The sequence below is a fragment of the Odocoileus virginianus genome, chromosome 23 (assembly GCF_023699985.2).
Source record: "Odocoileus virginianus isolate 20LAN1187 ecotype Illinois chromosome 23, Ovbor_1.2, whole genome shotgun sequence".
In the NCBI taxonomy this organism is placed as follows: Eukaryota; Metazoa; Chordata; class Mammalia; order Artiodactyla; family Cervidae; genus Odocoileus; species Odocoileus virginianus.
In genome coordinates, this window is record NC_069696.1 from 43804810 (window position 1) to 43829782 (window position 24973).

Here is a 24973-nt window from a genome sequence, read left to right on the forward strand (position 1 = left end):
GAGCCAACTAGGAAGCCCATACTCAGGATCAGGGGATTTATTTTATAGATAATGAAAACTGACTCCCAAGGAAGCTAAATGATTTGCTTAAGTAGCACAGAAAGCTACATGGAAAAGGGGACTAAGATTATTATTTGACCCCCAGTCCTACTCTCTTTTCATTCTGGTATCTGGTGACAAAATAAATAAAAAATGAGTGTTATAACATTCAAAGCAATTCTGGGATAAGCTAGGTCTGTGAAAGGAATTACTGAGGACTGATTTTTTTTCTCCTTAAACAGACAAGTCCTAAAACATGGTTCTTCTTCTTATTTACTGTTTCTGGTCTTCTATTGTGTGTTGAAATACCTATCCATTCTCTTTAATAATTAATTAAATATTTTCTCTTTAATAAGAGTGGATTCCCCATCCCACCCCCACCTTCTTGTCCATTATATCTGCAATGTTAGCCACAAGCTTGATTTAGGCTCTCACTGCAATCAGCCAGTGTTCCTAGAGTGATGGGATAGGACCCTGCTCTTAAAATAGGCGCATTCATCTGGGAGATTTGGCACAGTGCCAGGGATACTTAAAGTCACAGGACAATCCTTATGCATCCTCAACTACTGTTTTACCAAAAAATTTATCAAGGGTGGGTGCAGGGAAGTGTTTTTACATGAAAATAAACAAATGTGTTACAACTCACAATACAAAAAGCACATGAATTTTTAAGATAAAAATTCAAATGGGAAACAATTTTGTAGTTAAGGCAAAGTTCCTTGAATGATGCCTCCCTGGCTTCTCAGGGTTATGCCTACACTCTTCTCTGATGGATGTCACTGGATATATATTCCACAGGGATCTAATTTTAGTTCTTAACTGGAGCTGAAGGTCAGACACCTAAATCTGATAGTTCTAAACTTTTGCCCTCTGTGCACAGTAATGTGTGTGTGCATGCACACATGCGCGCACACATGTGTATGCACAAGACAGAAAGAGATGTATTAAACTCCAAAATAAGCTTATTATAATCAATAGTTGGAACAATGCTGTCAGTGCCAGAAGACAGACCTATTCAAAAATAGTATTTTACAAAGACCTTAAACAATTAATGACTTACTGCCAGGATTCTACACTGTGCTTCTAAGAAACGTTAAGAGAGGATTCTGGAGGTCAAATTTGAAATCTCTTTATAAAAAGCAAAAGATGAGATTTTCTAAATAAATGCCTGTGAAGCTGGTTTCAATTACATTTAATTTAACATGATGTGATATCTATGCACTTTGGGGTTTTTCCCCTACTTTCACTACGGGAGGCAACAGTAATTGTCACTTTTAGTTAGTGGATGCCGTCCTGGTGAATGAAGACTGTACCTCACTGCCTTAACTTCGCCTTCAGCTCCCCTTCTCGCACATGTACATTTTTTCAGTGATGCGATCCTTCTGGCTACGTTCTATATCAACGTGATCCTGCCAAAAGACTGAGAGCTCATAGTAACAACAATTATGTACGTTTGGCTCAAGCTTCTTTACTAATTAGCAATCCTGAGAAAGACATGATGCATCATCAAGGGTTCATTAACAGATGGGAAACAGCTTAGGTATAAATGAAAATTTAAAAACCAATCAGCTGCCTTTCCCTTCTTGACTGAGGGCAGAAATGGGCATGTCAAAACTTTTAATTTCTCTTCAAATACAGTACCAGCCAACTCTGGTTTTCTTACTGCTTAAGCAAGAGTCTTTATTTTTTCAGAAAACACTCTTCTTCACTACCTATACAAAACATACTTTAGAATTTTAAGTTAATATACTGACAAATACAGAAGCATTATCATTTGTTGCATTTTAGTTTGCCAAATAAGGGAACATTATCACATTTAATGTTTACTGAGTTCTCAGCCAAGTCACAGTTTGATTATGTAAAAGTACACTAACAAAGCTGGAAGATGTACATCCTGTCACAAACATATACTCTATATCTTGGTGACTGGTACAGATTCTCATCCCATGGATCTCTACAGCTTTTTGTCTTTTTCAGTGTATCAAAATGTTACCTATATAAAGTTTCTCTGGAATTTCTTTGTCTCCAACATCATCTACTCTACAACATTCAGCTCTTCACTCTGAAATACTCTATCTCTAAATCCCTAGATCTCAGCTCTAGTAGCCCAGGCCTCTATAGAAGATAATCAAGGGATCCGACGGTAAGTTGAAGTTATGGACTAAATATCTGTATTCCCATTAAATTCATATGTTGATGTTCTAACCCCAGTGTGATGGTATTTGGAGATGGGGCTTTGAGAAGGTTATTAAGGTTAGATGGGGTCATGAAGGAGAGGCCTTGGTCTTATGGGAATAGATGTGGTCTCTTTTGATAAGAGACACCAGAGGGCTGGTGCACTCATTCCCCACTCACTTCCTTCTCTGCACAAAGAGGAGGCCAAATGAGTACACAGTAGACAGCAGGTGACTATAACCAAAAGAAGAGGTCTCAGAAGGAAATCTACCTTACCAACACCTTGATTTTGGACTTCTAGCCTCCAAAACTGTGAGGCATAAATTTGTTTTGCTTCTGCAACCCAGTTTTTGGTATTTTGTCATGGTAGCACGAGCAGACTAACACAGCCGAGAATAAGGACAAGAGTAAAGTCATTTCAATGAGACAGCTGTGATGTTAGACGTCTTCAAAGGCACAAGAACACACAAGTGGTGTAGCAGAAAAAAAGCACAGAAACAGTTTGGGTTTTTTCTAATTCCTAGTTCTATTATTTTTTGAATTTGGATCTGGAGCAATTTATTTATTCTACCTGAAGCTAAATTTCATCATGTGTAAGATATAAATATATCTATTTCACAGAGTTATTGTGAAAGATCTACCTATATTATTAATATTATATATTATTTAACATGAACAGCATCTGAGACAATATATTGTAGGGAGTAAGACATCTCACAGGTTATTTATTAGGAAACAGTACAACTGAAAGGAAAGCACCTAGGTTCAAATACTAGCTTATAGCTATATGATCTTGGCTAATTTTTTTAATCACCGAGCCTCATTTCCTCATCTCTACAAACAGGAATAACATCTAGGGCTTATAAATATTAAATGAGATGATATATTTAAAAATCTCTAGCACAGTGCTTGGGATAGAATAGAGACTTATGCACATTACCTCATAAAGAAGGCCAGATGGACGAGCAGATCAAGTAATATTAACAGGCACACTCTGCACAAGCACAATAGGGCTAGGAAATTTTTATCTGTATTCTCCATTTAATGCCAAAGCCACTTGAAAGGTAAGTGCTGATGTTATAACATGGCAATTTTGTATTAGTTTTCTAGATTCTATAGTATCCATTTAGAATCTATAGAGTTCATTGCTGAGCACTTGTGCACATAGCCCTGATACAGGCACAAAACTTAAAATGCTCTCAATTTAAAATTCAAGTACATGCAAACTATTCAAGAGAAATAAATACTAACCAAGTGACAAAAGGTTGAGTTGGGGTTAGGGGGCTATAAAAGCACATAACTCAAGTTACTTATAATACTACGGAGACTGAACATATGTAAAATGAATAAGGACTGTAAATGTATTTCAATGCATAGCAATTTAAGCTGTGTGTTAAAGATTAAAGGAATAAACTACATATAGAGAATTTAGCTAGAAAAAGCTTCTTGATAAATGTGAGTGTTGGGTAATAAGTAGGGGGAAAAAATGAAAAAGATGGAGCAGGGGAAAGAAGGCAGAAGACAAACTAAGTGGTGGACAAAGGCAGAGGCAGAGGGATAAAGCAGGAGGATCAATTAAAGCAGACGTAGAGTTCATACAAGTAAAAGCTGTCTAACAAAGTTTTCTAACAGCAAAGTGGCTGCTGTGGAGATCCCATTACTGAAAGTATTCAGTCCGATTCTGGTTGATTACCCTCAGCACAAGAGACCTTAGAAGGAATCGCTGCCCTGGAAGATATTCTGGGTCCCTTACTATACTGTAAGTTCCTGAGGAACCACCCTGCAGTGAGAGTCACTGAAGGCAGGAAAGGAGGCAGAGGACCTAGTTTGAGTCCTAGATCCTCCACTCATTGATCATAACCTCAGTAAGTCAACCTCTCGGTTTTTCATCTATAAATGGGGAACTGGAAATGTTTGTTCAGCCTGGAACTCTTTCAGGTCCTAAGAGTTTTCAATCAGCCAAAGATGTACATGTTATGCCCTTTCCTTAGTACATGGCCAAACAGTGTAAGGAAGAGCTAATTGCTGAGAAGAAAAAAAATCAAAACCCTACATTTTAGGCAAAATAATAACTATAAAAAAAAAATCTGCAGCATGCCTAACTCTGATAGGTCAAGTACTGTACTACTTATGGGGAGGGCTGACACTAGTTACCCTATCCAGTCATACTGCAAATCCTGGGCTTCTGTTTTCTGTCAATGGTTTTAATTAGCCCAGTGTCAAAGTTTTGTTTATGCTCTGCAACAACTCTCAAATTTTGGAGAGAGTTGGAGCCTACAATCAGAAAACAGAATCAATTCATAAGCTATACAACAGGTCAACTCAATTATTAATGAGTGGCAGTACGGTGCAGCACAAAGTCTGTGGACCAGACTGCATAGGCTTAAATCATGTCCTCCCACTTCACAAGTTTAGGCAAGTAATTTACTTCACTAGTTTAAGCAAATAATTTCTTTGCGTGCCTTAGTTTCCTCATCTGTAAAATAAGTAAGAAAATAGTAGCTTATTTATTAGCTTTGTTATAAGGATTAAATGTGTTAATATTCATATAGTGCTTGGAATGGTGGGCATGCAGTATTTAATAACAGCTTTATCAATACATAATTTATATATCATAAATTTACCCTGTTAGCAAGTATACACCTTATTGATTTTTAGTATATTCACACTTGTGCAACCATCATCACTGTTTAATTTTAAAACATTTTCATCATCCTCAAAAAAAACCCCAATACCCATTAGCAGTAACTCCCCATTCCCTGCTCTCCCTAGCCCCTGGGAAACCAATGATCTACTTTCTGTTATTACAGATCTGCCTATTTTAGAAATTTTATATGAATGGTATTGTACATTATGTGGCCTTTTGTGTCTTACTTCTTTCACTTAGTATAATATGCTCAAGGTTCATCCATGTTACAAGCTCTTACAATAGTTACTTTTATTCTTTTTTATGGATACGTAATATTCTATCGTATGGCTATAATACATTCCCTTATCCATTCACAAAATGATAGACATTTGGTTTGGTTCCATTTTTTGGCTATTATGAATAATACTGCTGTGAATATTCAAGTACACAGTTTTCTGTGGACACATATCTTCATTTCTTTTTTGTAGATACCTAGGAGTGCAACTGTTGGGCCATATAGTAACTCTGTTTAATCCTTTGAGGAACTCCTAGATTATTTTCCAAAGTGGCCACACCATTTTATATGCAGTAAACTATCAGTAATGTTTGAGCATTCTGATTTCTCCACATCCCTGTCAACACTTATTATCTGACTTTTTTTATTTTAGCCATATCAGTGAGTATAAACTGGTATCTCATTGTAGTTTTGACATTCATTTCCCTGATGGTTAATGATGTTGAGCATCACGTGTTGATTGGCTATGTGTATATCTTCTTTGGAAAAATGTATATTCAGATCCTTTGCCCATTTTAAAATTCAATTGTCTTTTTATTTTTGAGTTCTTTATATATCCTAGATACAAGTCTCTTATCAGGCATATGACAGCAAATACTATCTTCCATTCTGTGGGTTGTCTTTTCACTTTCTTGATAGTATAAGCACAAAAGTTAATTTTGATGAAGTCTAATGTATTGATTTTTCTTTGGTTGCTTGTGCTTTTGGTGTCCTATCTAAGAATCCACTGCCAAATGCAGGTCATGAAGACTTACCCTATGTTCCTGCTAAGAGTTTTATGGTTTTAGATCTTACATTTGGGTCTGATTTATCTTTTTTTTTTTTTCTCCATTTATTTTTATTAGTTGGAGGCTAATTACTTTACTGATTTATCTTGAGTTAAATTTTGCACATGGTGTGAAGTAAAGGTTCAATGCATTCTTTTATATGTGGCTAAGTTTCTCAGTGCCATTTGTTAAAATATTACTCTTTCCCCACTGAATCGTCTTGGCACCCTTGTCAAAAATCTGTTTATCACAGACAGACTGGTTATTTCTGGACTCTCAATACTATTCCATTGATCTACATCTATATCTATATGCAGGTTTTTTTCCAGTAAATACATACAACAAGATCCACAGTTGGTTGAAACTGCAGATGCAGAACCGTGGATATGAAAGACCAACTATAAAGTTACACATGGGTTTTTGACTGCTCAGGGAATTGGCACCCTAAACCTTGAGTTGCTTAAAGGTCAATCATATGTATGTTTATCTATCCTTCTGTCAGTACACACTGTCTTGATTACTGTTGCCTTGTAATAAGTTTTGATGTTGGGAGTTGTAAGTTCTCCAGGTCTGTTCCTTTCAAGATTGTTTTGGCTCTTCTGCATCCCCTGAAATTCCATATGAATCTCAGAACTGGCTTGTCAATTTGTACAAAGAAGCCACCCAGAATTCTAAGAGGTATCTCATTAAATCTACAGATCAAAATGAGAAGTAGTGCCATCTGAGCATAAGTCTTCCAATCTATGAACATGGGATGTTTCCTCATTTCTTTACACCTTCTTTAATTTCTTTTATTTGCGTTTGGCTGTGGTGGGTCTCCGTCGCTACATGGACTCTTCTCTACTTGTGGGGAGCGGGGCCCACTTTTCAGCTGTGCTGCATATGCCCCTCACTGTGTTGGTCTCTCTTGGTGTGGAGCACGGGCTCTAGGGCCCTCTGGTCCCAGGAGCTGCAGTGTGCAGGGCTCCATGGTCGTGGCTCCCGGGCCCCAGAGCACAGGCCCAGCAGTCATGGTGCACAGGCTTAGCTGCTCCACAGCATGTGGGATCTTCCCAGATCAGGGATCAAACCTGTGTCTCCTGCATTGATTAGCAGGCAGATTCTTTACCACTGAGCCACCAGGGAAGCCCTTAGATCTTCTTTAGTTTCTTTCAATAGCATTTTGTAGTCTTCTACAAAATGGAATTATTTTCTGAGTCATTTCCTTAGTTGTTGTTCTAGGACTTAAATAGCTTATATATGTATATATTTTAACAGAATTAGCTTCAATTTACATTAATTCCAGTGAGGTGTAGAAACACTGCTTCTATATGATGCTGTCCCTTTCCCCTCTTTTGTGGCATTATTGTTATACATATCAAAAATGATTACTTGGTATATAATTTTGTCTCTTGAAGTCACTGAGGAGAAAGGACAGCTGGTATATACTTACAGCTTTTGTTATTTTGGCCTTCTTATTTATAATTTTCGGTTCTCTAGAACCAAATAGTGACTGTATTATCTAGAGTCACTTCCTCAGTGCAGTACAGCTTTGCTCTCATCAACCTTTGTGCTATTTCCGACAAATATATCATGTTTCTGTATGTTACAAGCTGAACAATATATTAAAGACATTGTTTTATACACAACTGTTTTTAAAATCATTTAAAAGAATGGGAAGAAATAGGCATTTATATTATCTTTTATAATTACATAATTATCTTTACTAGTTCTGTTTCTTTGTGTGGATTCAAATCGCTGTTTGAGGTAGCTTGCTTTCTGTTTGAAGGACTTTTAGTATTTCTTGTAAGGTGGGTCTAGAACAAATTCATTTTTTCATTTATCTAAAAATGTTTTTATCTCCCTTGCAATGTTAAAAGATAGCTCTGTTGGATATGATTCCTGGTTGAGGTTTTTTCTTTGAGCTCTTTGAATATATTATTCCACTGCCACAGGCCTACATTTCTGATGAGGAGTCAGCTGTGTATCTCATTGAGACTATTTTGTAAGTGATGATCCATTTTTCTTTTGCTACTTTCAAAATTTTCTCATTGTGTTTGAGTTTTAGCATTTTTATTGTGATGTGTCTATGGATCTTTTTGAGGTTATTCTAACTCAGACATTATTGAGCTCCCTGGATATGTAAGTTGTCTTCCTGTAAGTTTAGTTCGTTTTTAGATATTTCTTCAAATATTTTTTCTTCCCTTTTCTCTCTCCTCTCCTTCTGGTACTCCAATTATATGTATGTTGATACATTAACATCATCTCATGTTTCTCTGAGGCACTCATTTTCATTATTCTTTTTTCTCTGTTCTTTACCTTGTATACACTATTGATTTATCTTCATATTTGCTCATTCTTTCTTCTGACAGTTTGAACTCAACACTGGGCCTCTTTAGCGATCTTTTTCCCATTATTGTACTTTTCACTTCTAAAATTTCCATTTGGTTCTTTTCTTTTTAATCATTTCTATCTTTGTATTGATATTCTTCATTTGTTGTGATGGCATCAAATTTTGTATTACTTCTTTAATTATGATTTCCTTTACTTTCCTGAATATTTTTTTTTTCTTTTTGGCCACACCACACAGCATGCAGAACTTCCCCCAACCAGGGATCAAACTCAAGCCCCCTCAAGTGAAAGTACAAAGTCTTAACCACTGGACCACCAAGGAAGTCCTTTCTGAATATATTTATAATGAATATGTTGAAGTCTGTCTGTTAAATCCACCCTCTGGTTGTTCTCACAGGCAGTTTCCACTGCCTGCCTTTCCCCCAGTGTATAGGTCATTCTTTTCTGTTTCTTCACATAGCTTTGTTTTGTTTTTTGAAGCCGGACATTTTAGATAATACATCAACACTGGGTATTGCCTATGTCATCCAAGATTTGCTATTGTTATTTTTCTTATTTGCTCAGTGACTGGATGAATTATTTCAGTTGAGTATATTTTCCTCCTCCTCCCTGCAGATGGAGCTCCTCTCGGGACTCACCCTTTTGTGTGCTACAGTCATCCTGGGATGACAGTGGCTTTGGCAGGCCTCTCTTTGACTTTCTCTTCCCTGACCACACCCAGCTGTTAAGCTCCACTAACTGCAGAATGATTGATCTATTGTCTTCAACAATGTCCTGGGGCATAAATTGCTCTACAGACTGAACCAATTTATTACAGCTCCTTTGAAGAGATAGTTCCTGAGGTACATATTTAAGATTTGTTCTAATTACAGGAAGGTTCCTCCCAGCTGTCTTTCCTCCTTCCTTTCTAGCAAACTAGCTAGACTTCTGGTTAGCCCTATAACTCCAATCAATATGTCAGTCTCCTCCCAACTCCTTCTCCTTTCACCATAACCTGTACCTTCAGGCAGGAACTTCACAGTGTTGCAAAAAGTTGGTCCCTCTCGGGAGAGATTCAGAGCTTACTGTTGAAAGGTCTGCTTGTTTCTCTTGGCAAAGTTCCTGAACCTTGGTTCTGATGCTGAGGGCAGAGACAACAGCATGCTTCTAGGTGACACCTCCTTGAGAGTTCAACTGGAGGAGACAGGGGAGTAGCAGGCCTGAAACTCCTCAATTTGCCTTCCAAGGTGGAATCTGTTTGTCCCACCAGCCAGGGCAAGGGCAATTGGTGCCCCAATATTCTCATTGTTGCCTTACTCAAGGTAGAGCTCATGATCCACAAGTGGAGACTGGGTGAAAGAAGAGAGACCCCATCTCTCAGCTATAACTCACCCAGAATTTTGTCTCAGTGACATGTGGCTGGGGCAGGATGAGGAATGCTGGCCTTACCCCTGTCCCTACTGGTTAGTGAGCCTTCCAACTGAGGACTGAGGAAAGCAGGAGCTCTGATCTTGGCTCTATCAGTTTGCTATTGTTCAGTTACTAAGTCATGTCCAACTCTTTGCAACCTCATGGACTGCAGCACTCCAGGCTTCCCAGTCCTTCACCATCTCCCAGAGCTTACTCAAACTCATGTCCATCGAGTCAGTGATGATATCCAACCATCTCATCTCATTCTCTGTCGTCCCCTTCTTCTCCTGCCCTCAATCTTTCCCAGCATCAGAGTCTTTTCTGATGAGTCAGCACTTCGCATCAGGTGGCCAAAGTATTGGAGCTTCGGCATTATCCTTCCAATGAAGATTCAGGGTTGATTTCCTTTAGGATTGACTGGTTTGATCTCCCTGCTGTCCAAGAGACTCTCAAGAGTCTTCTCCAGCACAAATGGAAAGCATCAATTCCTAGATGTTCAGCTTTCTTTATGGTCCAACTCTCACATCCATACATGACTACTGGAAAAACGACAGTTTTGACTATACAGACCTTTGTTGGCAAAGTGATGTCTCTCTGTTTTTTAATAAGCTGCCTAGGTTGTTCATAGCTTTTCTTCCAAGGAACAAATGTTAATTTCGTGGCTGCAGTCACCATCCACAGTGAGTCTGGAAGCCAAGAAAATAAAATCCGCCACTGTCTCCACTTTTTCCCCATCAATTTGCCATGAAGTGATGGACCAGATGCCATGATGTTACTTTTTTGAATGCTGTTTTAAGTCAGCTTTTTCATTCTCCTCTTTCATCCTCATCAAGAGGCTCTTTAGTTCTTCTTTGCTTTCTGCCATTACAGTGATATTATCTGCTTATCTGAGGTTGTTGGTATTTCTCTCAGCAATCTTGATTTTAGCTTGTGATTCATCTGGCTCTGCATTTTGCATGATGTACTCTGCATAGAAGTTAAATAAGCAGAGTGACAATATACAGCCTTGACACACTCCTTTCCCAATTTTGAACCAGTCTCTATTTCTATGTCCGGTTCTAACTGTTGCTTCTTGACCTGCAAAAACAGGTTTCTGAGGAAGCAGGTATGGTGGTCTGGTATTTCCATCTCTTTAAGAATTTTCCACAGTTTGTTGTGATCCACAGAGTCAAAGGCTTTAGCATAGTCAATGAAGCAGAATTATTTTATAACATTTAGAAAATATTATAAAAACATTTTATAGATGTTTTTCTGGAATTCCCTTGCTTTTTCTATGATCCAAGGGATGTTGGCAATTTGGAGAAGGGTTTCCATTTCACTCCACTGAGTGGGAAGTAAGGGAGCAGGTCTCAGTTCAAACACCGCAGACTTTCACTTTTCTGACTTTCAGTATATTTTCCTGAATACGTGTTCCTTCATTGACTCCATGCTTTTAGGACTATTTCCAGATAATTTAAATGGCTGTTGTTGTTGTTGAAATAACCAATTTCACTGAGGAGCAGGTTCATAAAGCTCTCACACTGGCATGGCTGGAAGCAGAACTTCTTGCTGAGTTTTTTGTATGAGAAAAAGGATCTGAAACTCTAAAGTACAAATCAGAGATACTACTCTTAACATTCCCAGGCAGAAAGTGATCCATACAGAGATCACGTATGGACTGTCACATCTAAGACTTACTAAATCAGAAGGCTGTTCTGTTCTTTCTCCCTACATTTAGTCCTTCAATACCTTGGCAACACATCTAAAATAAAAAATGGAGTCTGGAATGAAGTCTAAATTATTTTACTTCTGAACTGCTGTGAGGCATTCATCCTGGCCTATGATATAATTCAGCCCTTCTGGTTCAAGTTTTATGCCAGATCCAGCTGGATAGAAACTTTAAAAATACAAGTTTTAGAATGTATTTGGTAATATGTGTGTTTTTGTGTTTTAAAGAAATCAAGATGTTAAAAATGATTATCTTTAAAGTTATTGGTTTCTAAATGAGAACCGAACTTGCATCATATATCAAGGTATTCCCCAAAGTGAAGACATCAAATAAAATTTGAGTCAAATTTGCAAGACACACAAAGCTCATTTTGTTTCGGTGAAAACTGGAGTTTAACAATTTCAAACAACTATGCTAAATGTAAAAGGCTTTTAGAACAAGCATTCATGCCTCAAGCTATCCCTAAGCATGGATTCACAGTATACGACTGATGGTTCTATCTTGGCACATTTTCCTTGGGGGACTCTAATATGGAAAATTACCCATTCATTTTCTATAGTCCACAATGACAACCCTCAGTATGCATCTGTAGCTGAGAAATGCCAAACCAAACACCATAGGAAAATAGCCAACTTAGGAACCAAGGCCTAACACAGGACCTGGCACACAGGAATTACTGAAAAAATATTTGTGGACTACAGAGATCTCTACTAATATGCCAAGTACATCCAACTTTGTGGAAAAAAGAAGAAATATTTCAAACAGTAGAATGGACTTTTGTGTTCAAATAAATTTATTTCACTCCATAAACCAGCTCCACAAGGGATACTATCTCCAAACCTAGTAACACTGTTATGTTCCCCCAAAAGGAGTATGTAAGATAATCACAAAGGGCCAATTTTAGAGAGAATAAATGATTAAAAAATGTATTGGTCTTTGCTTACATCCTGAATCACATAACTCTGAAAGAATATACTATCACATATATTATCATCATATTCTTATACCTGATCTACTGTAATGAAAAAGTTTAAAATATAGAAAAGGGAAATGAAAATATCATCCACAGTGATAATACAAAGCCACTATTTAGTGAATTTCCTCAGACATTTTTCTTTGTATACTTTTTATTAGTTTTACATGGTTGTGATCCCACTGTATGAATATTTTTGTATTCTGCATTTTCAGTAAACAACAGTATGAAAAGTGCTTGAGAATCTACTGCCTACTTAAGAAAATATCAAAGAAAACCAAACCATATGTACAAGTCATAAGAATTCTGGTCTCCACTCAATCCCCAATCCCCTTTATTCATTTAACGAGTATGTATTGTAGGTGCCTATTTTGTACCACATGCAGTGCCAAGGACTAAAAGTACAAAAGAAAAGTAAGTTAGAATTTTTGTCCTCAAAGAGTTCTCAACTCAGTAACTACCCTATACCTTCACAGATATATGAACTTACCTATGTCAGTTTGAAGCTAATGAAATAAATGCTTGAAATTTAACTATTTTTAACTTGATTCTTTTCAGGAAAATAACTAAATACCTAAAAGTTTATCTCAGACAACAACTGAAGTTTTCTGCATTTGATATGGTTATATTCTTATAGGTGAAAGAGCTGCAATTCTTTTAATCATTTTACGATAGGTATTTTTCAATATTTGTTGCAATTATTTCTCTTTATTGGCCTTGAGATCAGCTGTGCTTCAGAAACCAATATAAGAGTTTTCATTTCCTTAAGGTGTAAAATTTCAGATTATTCATCATACCTTCCTCCATCCTACATATTTGCAAGATACATTTGTTTACATGTTGGTATATAGTCATAGCCATCTATTTAGGTAGAGAAGATGTAAAGTAAATGCTTCAGTAATCACAGGTGCTTACACCCAAATATATCATGAGCCACATGCACCTGGAATTATTTGCATTCTATGCACAAACATCAGAAATGTGTCTGTCTTTACTTCTCTGGAAAAATTTAAGCACTCCTACTCGGAGAAGGAAATGGCAACCCACTCCAGTGTTCTTGCCTGGAGAATCCCAGGGACGGGGGAGCCTGGTGGGCTTCCATCTATGGGGTCGCACAGAGTCGGACACGACTGAAGCGACTTAGCAGCAGCAGCAGCAGTTGGCAATTTCCTTTTATATTTTCCTATTTAAGTCTAGTCTAGTTGCCTAAATGGTGTCTCAAGGTATAAGAGATAAAACAAGGCACTGAGCCATAATTTCAAGCCTTCTGAAACACAGCTCAAGTGATAATGAGTGGGAGCCCTGGAGCACTCAGCAGTGAGGAGCCGCACATAATCGCAAGAAACTCTGTCCCCCGTGCGAGGCTCCACCACTTGCTAGTGATGTGAGTGTTAACAAGCTGTCATTAATACGAGCCTCAGTTTTCTTACCCATAGAATTGGCATGGCGACAGTCTCTCCATACTTATATCATTACTACTTTACTACTGAAAAGCAAATCCTTATAAAAATGTAAAATGCTACACAAATGTTAGGAATTCGGTCCAAGGATCATTACTTTATAACCAATTCCTAGAAAGTTCACATAATCAAGTTTTATTTTTTGAAAGGCTCTGTTCCCTTACATCCACTTATTGGTTGTCATAAGGTTTTACATAAGAGAGGTGTGTTTTTCAGAGCAACAGCATCTGTAGTTTATGGAAAGGGGTGATGCTGTTACCAACAAACTGGTAGAAGGCTCCAGAGACATGTTTAGGAAAGAGAAAAAGAGAACTAGAGCAGGAAAGCAAATTGGATGGTAATTTGAGTTCCTCCTAGTTTAAGATTTGGTTTAATGTGGAGACATGCCTATTATTCCATGTCTCTCTACATCGAGAACTTAAAAAGCTGTTAGGATACAGATCCTTTAGAGAAGTCCAATAATTTTGATTTCAAAGTCTTTATGGGCCTTAGGCATGAAAGAGTCACTAATGGTTTTAACCTTTGGAGACTGAAATAGTTTTGTTTGCCAATGTTTTTACGTTAATGAAGATTACCTAGCAAGGTCCCTAATGACATCTGTTTATATCAGACCTCCCAAGAAGCAGCAATCTATATACTAAACCAAAATTAACACCAGTACAGTAGTTATGGTCACCAAAAATCTAAAAGGCAGTAAAAGACAATACCTTGATAATGTTAAGTTGTGCTACTAACCTACAGGAAATAAACATGCTTTACTAGCAACTGTGTAGGAATTTTTCTTCCCTTAACTGAAAGCCATATGGAGGGAGGGAAATCTCTGTCTTTATGCATTTACTTTGACTAGTGAAAGCACTGTCAAAGATTCTAGTGTCAGATCCACAAGGTACCACAAATCTATGGATATAGTATGGATTCTCTCAACTAAACTAAACAGCAGTTGCCTTCCTAGCCTGAATACCTAAAAAATGTATATATTGTTTTTTTTAACACCTGGCTTCTTTTTTCTTCTCACTTGACCATCTCTCCCATTAGCACATAATAGTCTCTCTCCTCCCTCTCCCTCTCTCTTTGACCACAGTGCAGTATTCCATTATGCAAATCTCTGTAAGTTTCTACAAATATTCCCTGATTCTTGGAGGCTTTATTGTTTCCAATCATCTGCTATTATGTACAATGCTTCAATGAGTAACTCTGCTTACTTTATTTCAATCTATCTACAGAATAGATCTAAAAGTGACATTGCTTGGTCAAAGGGCAAAATGCATCTGTAATTTTGATAGATATAACTAGCTTCTATTCCACAGGGACTTGTGTTATTTTCTACTCCCACCAAGTGAATAAGGTACTTATTTCCTGAAGACCGTTTATCAAAATGCACATGCCTGGATTCCATCCCCCAAATTCTGACTCAATAGACAGTGATGGGGCCTGAGCAGGCCTGTTGAAAAAGCTCCCCAAACAGCACATCTCCCTTTGACCACTGCACTGTGGTCAAAGAGAGAGGGAGAGGGAGGAGAGAGATTATTATGTGCTAATGGGAGAGATGGTCAAGTGAGAAGAAAAAAGAAGCCAGGTGTTAAAAAAAACAATATATACATTTTTTAGGTATTCAGGCTAGGAAGGCAACTGCTGTTTAGTTTAGTTGAGAGAATCCATACTATATCCATAGATTTGTGGTACCTTGTGGATCTGACACTAGAACCCTGTTCCAAAAGGTATTCTAGTCTTGTTTACATTGTTTAAATGCAAAAGAAAATCAGAGTAAATCTTTTAACTTCCAAAGTTTATACTCCTTGTCACTCATTCAGTATAACTTTTCGAGTACCTGTTCTGTGCTGGGCATTCTAGATGCCGAGGATATAAAGATAAATATTATTATAGCATCAGTCTTCAGGGAGTTCACAGAGTCTAACAATAAGAAACACACACACACACACATATAAAATTAAGAAACAAATAATAAGCATAGGATTAGAGATTTACATAAAATTTTATAGGAATACTGAAAAGGGGCACTTCACCCTAACAGGAATGCCAGAGGAGGTTTCCTGAAGGAGAAGCTCCTAGAGCTGAGTAGGAATTAAAACAGGTGAAAGGGTGAAGAAATATACAAGGGGGCATTCCAGGCAGCAAACACCACATGCAACAATAGGAAGTAGGAAACAGAAGGGATGTATATGTGTTTGTAACTGGAAACATTTCATGTTGCTAGAGCATAAATTACAAGGGACAGAAGTAAGCAACAGGCTGCAAGAGCAGGCAAACTTCAGATCACTGAGCATCGAGGTCATGATAAGAAGCTTGAACTTTATCCTATAGACAAAGAAAGTCACTCAAGGGTTTCAAGGTTGGGAGTGACACAATCAGATTGCTGTTACAGAATTAAGGACAATGGACTGGAAGGGCGCATAACTGGAAAAAGAATGAACAGTTAGGAAACTGGTACAGTAGTCCAGATGAAGGTATGAACAAGGACTGGGATTAAAGAGGGAATGCACAGAGAAATCTTAAGAGGCAAAATGAGTAGGATATTGTCAATTAATATGGGGGTAGATGTGAAGAGAGGGATGATTTCAAGGTATGATCAAACCATTACCAGCAAAGCACTGGACTGAAGCTGTTTTTCCAGCGGCAATCATGGGTTTACACAGATTCAGTCATGCTCTCACCTGGTCTTACTGTTTGTAAGGCCAAGGATAGAAGCACAGGGCCCAGGAAACACTGAGCCTGAACTGGTGAGCTTCTCCTTGAACATCATGCTCTAATCAACTAAGTAAAGCAACCACAAGCTACCCCAACAGGCCAATGTGACATTTCATGATCCGATCTCTGATGCACCCTCTCTTATAGTAACTCCTCTAGTGATGAGCCTCTTGATCCCATTTTCCTATTTACCCGTGAAGTCAGTGACCAAGATGATTGCTAGCTACAAAAAAAAGCTGCCAGCACGGAGAACAATATGTGGTTGAGGCACAGCAGCATCAATAGCTGTTTCCCCAAAACTTAACCCAAAGTCAAGCTTGGCTTTATAATATTAGCAATTTTTGGCAGCCTGCGACCCTGCTACCAAACAAAGCCAATCTCTGGAGAGGAGAAGATATGGGGGAGGGTCCCCTCTGAACCCTTCCCATTCCCCTGATTTATGCAAGTGTAATGGCCCTATGGGGATGGAGCAGGAGGGTGTCGTGTGTAATTCATACTAAACCTGGCACTTGTCTTTCTTCTCAGAGTTCCTAAAAACCAAACTCAAGAGAAACTGAAAACTAACCCATCAGATGAAATCAAGTCCACTGTTATAAAGCCGTGAATGAAAATACATACAGACACACACACCACACAAAGTAAGACCAAGGCTTACCTTTCTTTTATCTTCATCTGTTGATTCAAATTTGAAAGTAGCCCTATGCTGAAGAGGGAAAAAAGGGAAACAATGTCATTTTAAATATACAGATTTTTCATTTTGGCTATGTTAAAAAATATCTGATGTCTATAAAAAAAAGTTGTCTTCCCAAATCACCTCAATATTCTTACTAAAGAAAACGAGAAGTAAGCAAATAACTATAAAGCAGTACAAAAAGACTAAAGCAAAAACATATACAGAAGAGAACAGAGTACTGAGCCACAAACCACCCAGGGAAATCTGGAATGCTTTGCATAGAGTATAGAGCATTTGAGCTGGACCTTGAGGGATGAATAGGAGTTTGCCAGGAGGCAAATGAAAGCATTCTGGGGATGGAAACAAAGGCTCATGTGTGAAATGGTATGATATATTTGTGAAATAAGCAGCTCTGTTGGAATGAAACACAGGACACATGTTAGAGGATGACAGGAGTGGAGAAAGATAAGAATGGGAAAGTAGACTAGACAGAGATTTGGAAGGATCTTCCAATGTTGTTCAGGAGCTTGTACTTTATCAAACGCACTAAGAAATCATCAGAAAATCATAGATAGGGAAGGACAGTAATTCTGTAAGAATGAGAGTTTAAACCATGGTTCCACCACTTACTAGTTAAGCAAGTAACAAATTATAACTGTATTTCTCATGTGAAAAGAGGGGTGCCTACTTCACAAAGCTGCTGTGAGGGTTAAAGCATCTAAGGCATATAGTGTACCATCTGAGTGCCTAGTACATAGTAAACACTCAGTTAGCATTAGGATGACAATGATGATGATGCCAATGATATTGAGAAAAAAATAACTGAAAGAAAATGAGGGTCACAGCTCTCCTGAAATGACTGGCAACACTATTTTTTCTCTGTAGCTGAAACAGAGAATGGAGTAAGTTGTCCACTGTCAGAGAGTGGCAGTACCCCAAAAATAGAGCATAAAGTTCCACATTCTCTTCTCAAGTTTTATTCAAGAAAGCCAAGTGTGCTTAAGAATCCTCTAAGTTTTCCTTTTAAAAAAAACCTTTACTGAACATCTCTCTTGCCTTTCCTTTGGATTTCTCATTGGCAACACTGACAAACATTTATTGGCAACCCATCAGGAGTTAAATACAGTAAGTACTAAAGATATTATCATTACAGGTGTTTCTGCATTGACAGCTTTGTAGAAGAAGCGATTTTTGAAATTAAATGAGACTGAGAAATGTTGACAGAGAAGCAGTTCTGAAGTACAAAATGGTCAGAGGGAAGACTTAGAGGTAATAGAGAAGGGCCATTTGAGGAAACCTAAAGAGAAGCTGCCTCACATATGGCTTGCAAAACAATCAAAATGGATGTCAGATGGTGAGGGTTTGGATTTTAAAATTTATAACTGAACTGACATAAAGGTGACAGGCCACCAGGGGAAGACTCTGAAGGAGGTGTAAACAGTAGCTTATTCTGGAAGAATATTTTGAGCAGTAGCCTACAGACCAGATCAAAGGAGAACAAGGCTGAGGACATAAAGCTCTCTGAGAAATGGGCTTCAGTAATCCACGTGTAATATTGCTGGAGGCAGTATAAATTGACACCATCTCCAAAAAATGAAAGTGATTTGGCAACACATAATAGCAACCATAAAAATATTCATATCCTTTGACCCAGAACATCTACTCCTAGAAATTTATCCTAATGAAATCATCCAAAGGATAGAAAAATTATATTCACTGCAGTGTTATCAAATGTTACAGAAGAAAAAAGACAACCTGAATATCTAACAACAGGAGACTGATTAAGTAAATTACTGTGCATTCATCTGAAACATTATCATACTGCAGTTTTTTTAAAGATGGCTAAAAAGTTCTGTAACAACATGGAAAATTATTTTATGACAATAACTGTAAAAATAGCAAAATATCAAATTGTATGTCTATGATGACAGTACCTATATCAATGTATGGATGGATGCATTCAAACAAAGGCTTGAGTGTTAAAAATGCAAAAATAAAAACTATACAGGGTTGGTGGAATTTCTGGTGGTTCCTTTGACAAAACTTGTTGGTATATTGTTTTTATTATTAAAAGAAAAAAATTAACAGGTAAATGAATTAATAAACAAATAAGAAAAGAAAGAAGAAAAGGAAGAATAAAAGCTTTAACTTAGAAATTTACAGACCCAAGGTTTAGTAAAAACTAACACTGAATAAAAGATAAAGAATCAGTAGATTGTTCTGTTGGTTATAAACTGAAGCCTAGTAAAGGTTCACTACAAATGAAAATACATAATTGCATTTAGAACTAAGAGAGCTTAATTTTTGCCATATGTGAAATATTAATTCCATACATTATCTGGAATAAATATACCTAGTTGCCAATATACTAGTCCTCCTAAACTTTTTTTTTTGCATTTGTGGTAAGGAACAGAAAAACAAATCATCTTTTAGAAAGACCCTAAGTTATGAAAATATTTTTTAAAAGGTTTTTACATAGAATTAAATCTTTTAAGGTGATAATTTAGAATAGTACCAAGGACTAATTTTTCTCTTGCTTTTTAAATGTAAAGTTGATCCTGTGATAAAACTACAATATTAAAAAAAGAAAGAAAAGAAGGGAAGAAGGAAGGGAGGCAGAAAAGCTTTCAAAAGTCCTGTCCAACTAGCATGAGGACTTAATTTAATTAGCAAATATACTGGTGGTGTGAGGCAATAAACTGAATTTAGAACATGCCAATCTACTCAGAAACTCAGACCCCTAAGGTTGTTTGGATTCAAAGATGTTCCCTAAGGCAGGCTTCTCTTATCCAACTTAGACCATACCTAACCTATTCTGTACCGGGCTTCCCTGGTGTCTCAGACAGGAAAGAATCTGCCTGCAATGCAGGCAGACCTGGGTTCAAATCCTGGGACAGGAGATCTGGGTTGAAATCCTGGGTTGGGAAGATCCCCTAGAGGAAGGCATGGCAATCCACTCCAGTATTCCTGCCTGGAGAAAACTCATGGACAGAGGAGCCTGGTGGGCTGCAGTCCACGGGGTCGAAAAGCATCGGACATGACTGAGCTACTAAGCACAGCACAGCACAACTCTTCTCTCCCCTTTCTGAGGCTGAAAGGGAAGCGGATCCAGCGTTTCTGGCTGTAGATGCCTTTCTAGAACTGCTGGCCAACAGTCAACCACGTCACCTTCTTTATATGCTTAATTTCCAGATGAACAAGAGCAACAAGTCAAATATGAAACTAAACAGTAAAACTTTAGAGACCAAGTAAGTTAGTAACAGCTCAGTAACACATCCAGCTCTTGAGGACTCCCCCCGGCTCCCCCCTCACCCAGGTTTCACATCCCATGAATAGGCTAGGCTCAACAGTCAGAAAGCACTGGTTTGAGCCCAGTCCCACTGTTTACTGAAAGTGTGACCTTGGTCAAGTTATTCAACTTTACTACCTGTCAAGAGTTTCCTTATCTTTGTGTATAGCACCTTGCACACTGCAGGTGTTCAATAAGTAGACACTACTGTTGTTACTGCACAGCCGATGGTGAGGCATCTGGCCAAATACTGATCCACTAGACAACTAGGATTTATTTCATAGATTTCCAAAGATATACTCAAACAGTACCAATGCAAAGCAATCAACCTAACTGGAGTGGTGTCTGTCTGTGCGTGTGTGTGTGTGGTGCTGTGTTTTACAACAGAGATTTATTTCTAGAACTAAAGCCCAGTGACTGAGATTATATAGTCCAATCTGGAAATAAGAACATGGACAACAAAGGGACAGCCCCTACACGTGCTCCTCATCAGAAATCTTCAGGATGAACCCAGAGGGTCAGAACTCAGCCTCAGAGTGTAAAACAAAATGTCCTCTTACATGGTCCAGGATGTTTATACACCCTATTCAAATGTGGAGGCTGTTTTTCTAGAACTGTCTCCAAATTAGGTCCCTATCAATTGGATTCTTCTAGCACATAAACACACCTCACTACTATCAGTGCTGTTTTCCTCTCTAATGAGGACTCATCTCAGAGACCTACCTACCTGTCTGTATCTTAAGTAACTTTTATCTTTCATTTGGCCATAAACTTGTCATGCTTACATAATGGAATTCTACTGGAGCTTGCCAAGGGGTAATCATATGCCCAGATGGCCTCTATGGCCGCAAACCACCTCTGTAGTTATCATCATAGTTGATGATGATGCTACACCAGTTTCTTCTCCTACTAATTCAGAGTATTGGACCCAATGATCTTTGAGGTTCCTTCTAGTTCAAATATCCTGGATTCAAGGAACTAAGATACTTTTATGCACCTCAAGGCCCCAGATCACTGTTTATTGTTGTTTATTGTTGATAATCATAATGAAGGCAACCAATATCTCTACTAAATCTGTTAAAAGAACAAGATACATGGCACTCAATACATGTTAACAGAGGAATTGAGAGGAGAGGAAAAGGGCAACCACTCTTCCTATTTTTAAAAAATACTTTCCTACACTGAGTCAATTTGCATTATGCCCTTGAGAAACAGGCAAATTTCCTTTTTCTGGGATAGACAGATCTTCCTTCTCCCCAAGATAACAAGATCAGTGAAGTAAAGAAGAAGGCTTGAAAATCAGAATCTCCTTAACACAGTAGAAATTAGATGTTACCTGGAGCCAGACAGGTAAATATTGCTCTAAACAGGGTACAAGGTATTTTACCAGCCATTAATAAGTGCCAAGGATCAAGGAAAAAGAAAAACTGAAGTATATTCTCTATTTTTTTTTTTAATCAGGCTATGTCAACTCCATGCCACAGGGTTAATCCCTGACTTTTTTGTTTAGAACTAACAGCTATGGGTTTTTCTTCAGTGCCAGGCACTGTTCTGATTTATACACATAACTTATTTAATCCTGACAACAATGTATGATGCAGGTACAATTATTATCTGTGTTTGGCAAATGAGAGAACTGAGGGACAGTAAAGTTAAGTGCCTTGTTCTGCACCACATGGATGGTAAATTGGGGGTCAGAGTTCAGGCAATTTGGCTTCAGAACCTGTGCTCTGGCCACAGGACCTCTTGAGAACCTTGATCATTAGGGAATGCCTCCTAGATGCCTTGTACAGTATTCGGCATTATACATCAGTTAATTTAGACCTCATAATAACTTAGATGATGGAACCCTATGTTACAGATAAGGAAACTGAGACTCAGGCTTAAAATAACTTATCCATAGTCATGAAGCTAATAAATGGCAGATTTGAAGCAAGATTTATCTGACTCCAAATTCAACCTTCTTTCCACAATACTTGAGCCTCCTTTTGAGAACGACAAACTAATCATTCTCTCTCTACATCTTTCTTTTCCCTTCTTGGTTAGACTCTTTAATTCCTCATAATCACTTCATTCTAAACATTTCTCATCCATTTTTCCAGATAAAGAAAATGAGGCACATGGGAGACCCAGGCACATTTTTAGAATTTCAGATTCCATTTCCCAGAGAGTGAGACAATTAATTTGACCTCCTCATTCTTATTGCCAGACCACTGCAACCATACTTCCCCTTCTTCTTCATCTGCCTCTAACATCTCTTCCCTTGAGGAGCAAAGCCCCACTGCCAACATGAAATGCAGCTGTTCTCTGGATCTACTGTAAACAGCATTAAACATGAAAGCTCTTTTCTGAAGGAGTTGGCCGACCCAGTTCACATCAAGCCACAGCATTCTCAAGGCTGGCCCCCAGCATGCCACCCCAAAACTATACACATTGGGCATTACAACTTTAAAACCATTCCCAAAGTGAAAGTTCAGAACTTAAGCTCTGATAGCACTTGGCCAGGAGTAGTAAATGAAACTAACCTGGAGGGAGATCAAGGAAAGGAAGAGAGAAACTGGAGGAAGCAAATCTGGACTTCTAACTACTTTAGTCGTGAAGAGGAGAAATATTAAAGGAGGTGATGAGATCCAGGTAGAGGTTTTTTCCTCCTCCCTTCCTATAGAAGAAAATTTCTATTTATTGCCGGATACCTGGGATATAAGTGCTAAATAAACACTAGGTGATCAACACAACAGCTAAGTTTTCTGTTGCATTTTGTTCTTTTGAAAATCTGTTTGTAGCTGCCTCAAGTCTTTTTTGGAAAGCAATTATAAATCAAGTTGCATGAATATACAGTCGGGCCTCCATATCTGCAGGTTCCACATCCATGAATTTAGTCAAACATAGATCAAAAGTATTTGAAGGAAAAAAACAAAACAAAACTGGAAAAGTTCCAAAAAGCAAAAGTTGAATTAATGGGCAACTAGCTACATAGTATTTACACTGTATTTACAATTATTTACATAGCATTTACATTGTATTATTAGCAATCTAGAGATGATTCAAAGTATAAGGGAGAATGTGAATAGGTTATTCCCAAGTGGTGCTAGTGGTAAAGAATCTGCCTGCCAATGCAGGAGACACAAGAGACGCAGGTTCGATCCCTGGGTCAGGAAGGTCCTCTGGAGTAGGAAATGGCAACCTACTTCAGTTTTCTTGCCTGGAAAATTCCATGGACAGAGAAGCCTGGTGGGCTACAGTCCTTGGGGCTGCAACGAGTTGGACATGACTGAGCGACTGAGCACACAGCACACATGCCATTTTATGGGCTTCTCAGGTGGCTCAGTGGTAAAGAATCTGCATGCCAATGTAGAAGATGCGGGTTCAATCCCTGTTTCGGGAAGATCCCCTGGAGAAGAAAATGGCATCCCACCCCAGTATTTGTGCCTGGAAAATCCCATGGACAGAAGAGCCTGGTGGGCTATAGTCCATGGGGTCACAAAAGAGTTGGACATGACTGAGCAACTAAGCAACAACAACATGCCATTTTATATAAAGGACTTGAGCATCCATGAATTTTGGTATCCGTGAGGGAGGGAAAGGGTCCTGGAACAAATCCCCAGCAGATACCAAGGGAGGACCATAATCTCCACAATATGTACACCTGTGCATTAAATGAATTTCTCCTAAGTTAAGCAGATATGCAACAATGAAGCATATCAGAGATTGAAGAAGCTAAGATATAAGTATAACTGAATCCATGCAGCCTCCCAAAGAAAGCAGCACAGTACTGTAAAAGAGCAATCAGAAAACCGAGATTCAAATCTCAGCCCCATCTCTCAATGACTGTGTGGACTTGGGGCAACAACATTCTAAATTTTCTCATTTGTGAAACGGGGAATACCGTCACTTTCCTCACTGGATTGTTGAGAAGATCAAACAGGAGTGAAGTTGCCTGATTTTTGGATATTCTCCACATAGGGCAGAAATGGCATACTGGCAGCTCCGTGATGCAAAGCATAGGTTAATGTAGTGGTGGGCACATAGCAAACACAGAAATTATGAATGGAAGCAAATGAAAGGAAAAAAAGATGTTATATCTAGGATGTGACATGGTGCTGGGTGTATTTTCACAGAAGTCAGTCATTTCTACAAAGTAGTCTTCTAAATGGAAGAATAAAGGTGTGGTATGTCACCTTTAGAAGTGAGCTTGCACAATTCCTGGAAGGAAAAGTAATGGAGAGCTAACGGTTCTTGAAGAGACATTCAGAGAAATGACTGGGATATAAAAGAAGATACCGTTTTAGTGTAGAGTTGTAAAGTGGAAAGAATAATGAATGGTTTGAAGACCTAGGTTGGAATCCCAGCTCAGAAGTATGACCTTGGGCAAGTTATTTAACCGATATAGAATCTCAATTGCAAAACGCAGATAAAACCTCACAGGACAGCTGTCAAGATTAAATAAGATAAAGGATGGGAAAGCTGATAATGCGATACAAATAACAGGTATTATTAGGAGTTAGTCTCCTCCCAGGTACAACACAGTAGGTCCACGAC

At 38.2% G+C, this 24973-nt stretch overlaps 1 protein-coding gene across 6 annotated transcripts in view; it reads right to left on the minus strand.

Annotated features, from left to right (window-relative positions):
- RIC8B (RIC8 guanine nucleotide exchange factor B) overlaps nucleotides 1–24973 on the minus strand; it is a 103419-nt gene that overhangs the window by 77678 nt on the left and 768 nt on the right. For all 6 annotated transcript variants that reach the window (XR_011483036.1, XR_002312087.2, XR_002312086.2 and 3 more), the window contains exon 2: nucleotides 17128–17175. Coding sequence is in view for 2 of the 6 variants with exons in the window: in XM_020883546.2 (XP_020739205.2) it covers nucleotides 17128–17175 (48 nt within the window). In the remaining 4 variants the exon portion in view is untranslated. The remainder of the gene's footprint in view (nucleotides 1–17127; nucleotides 17176–24973) is intronic.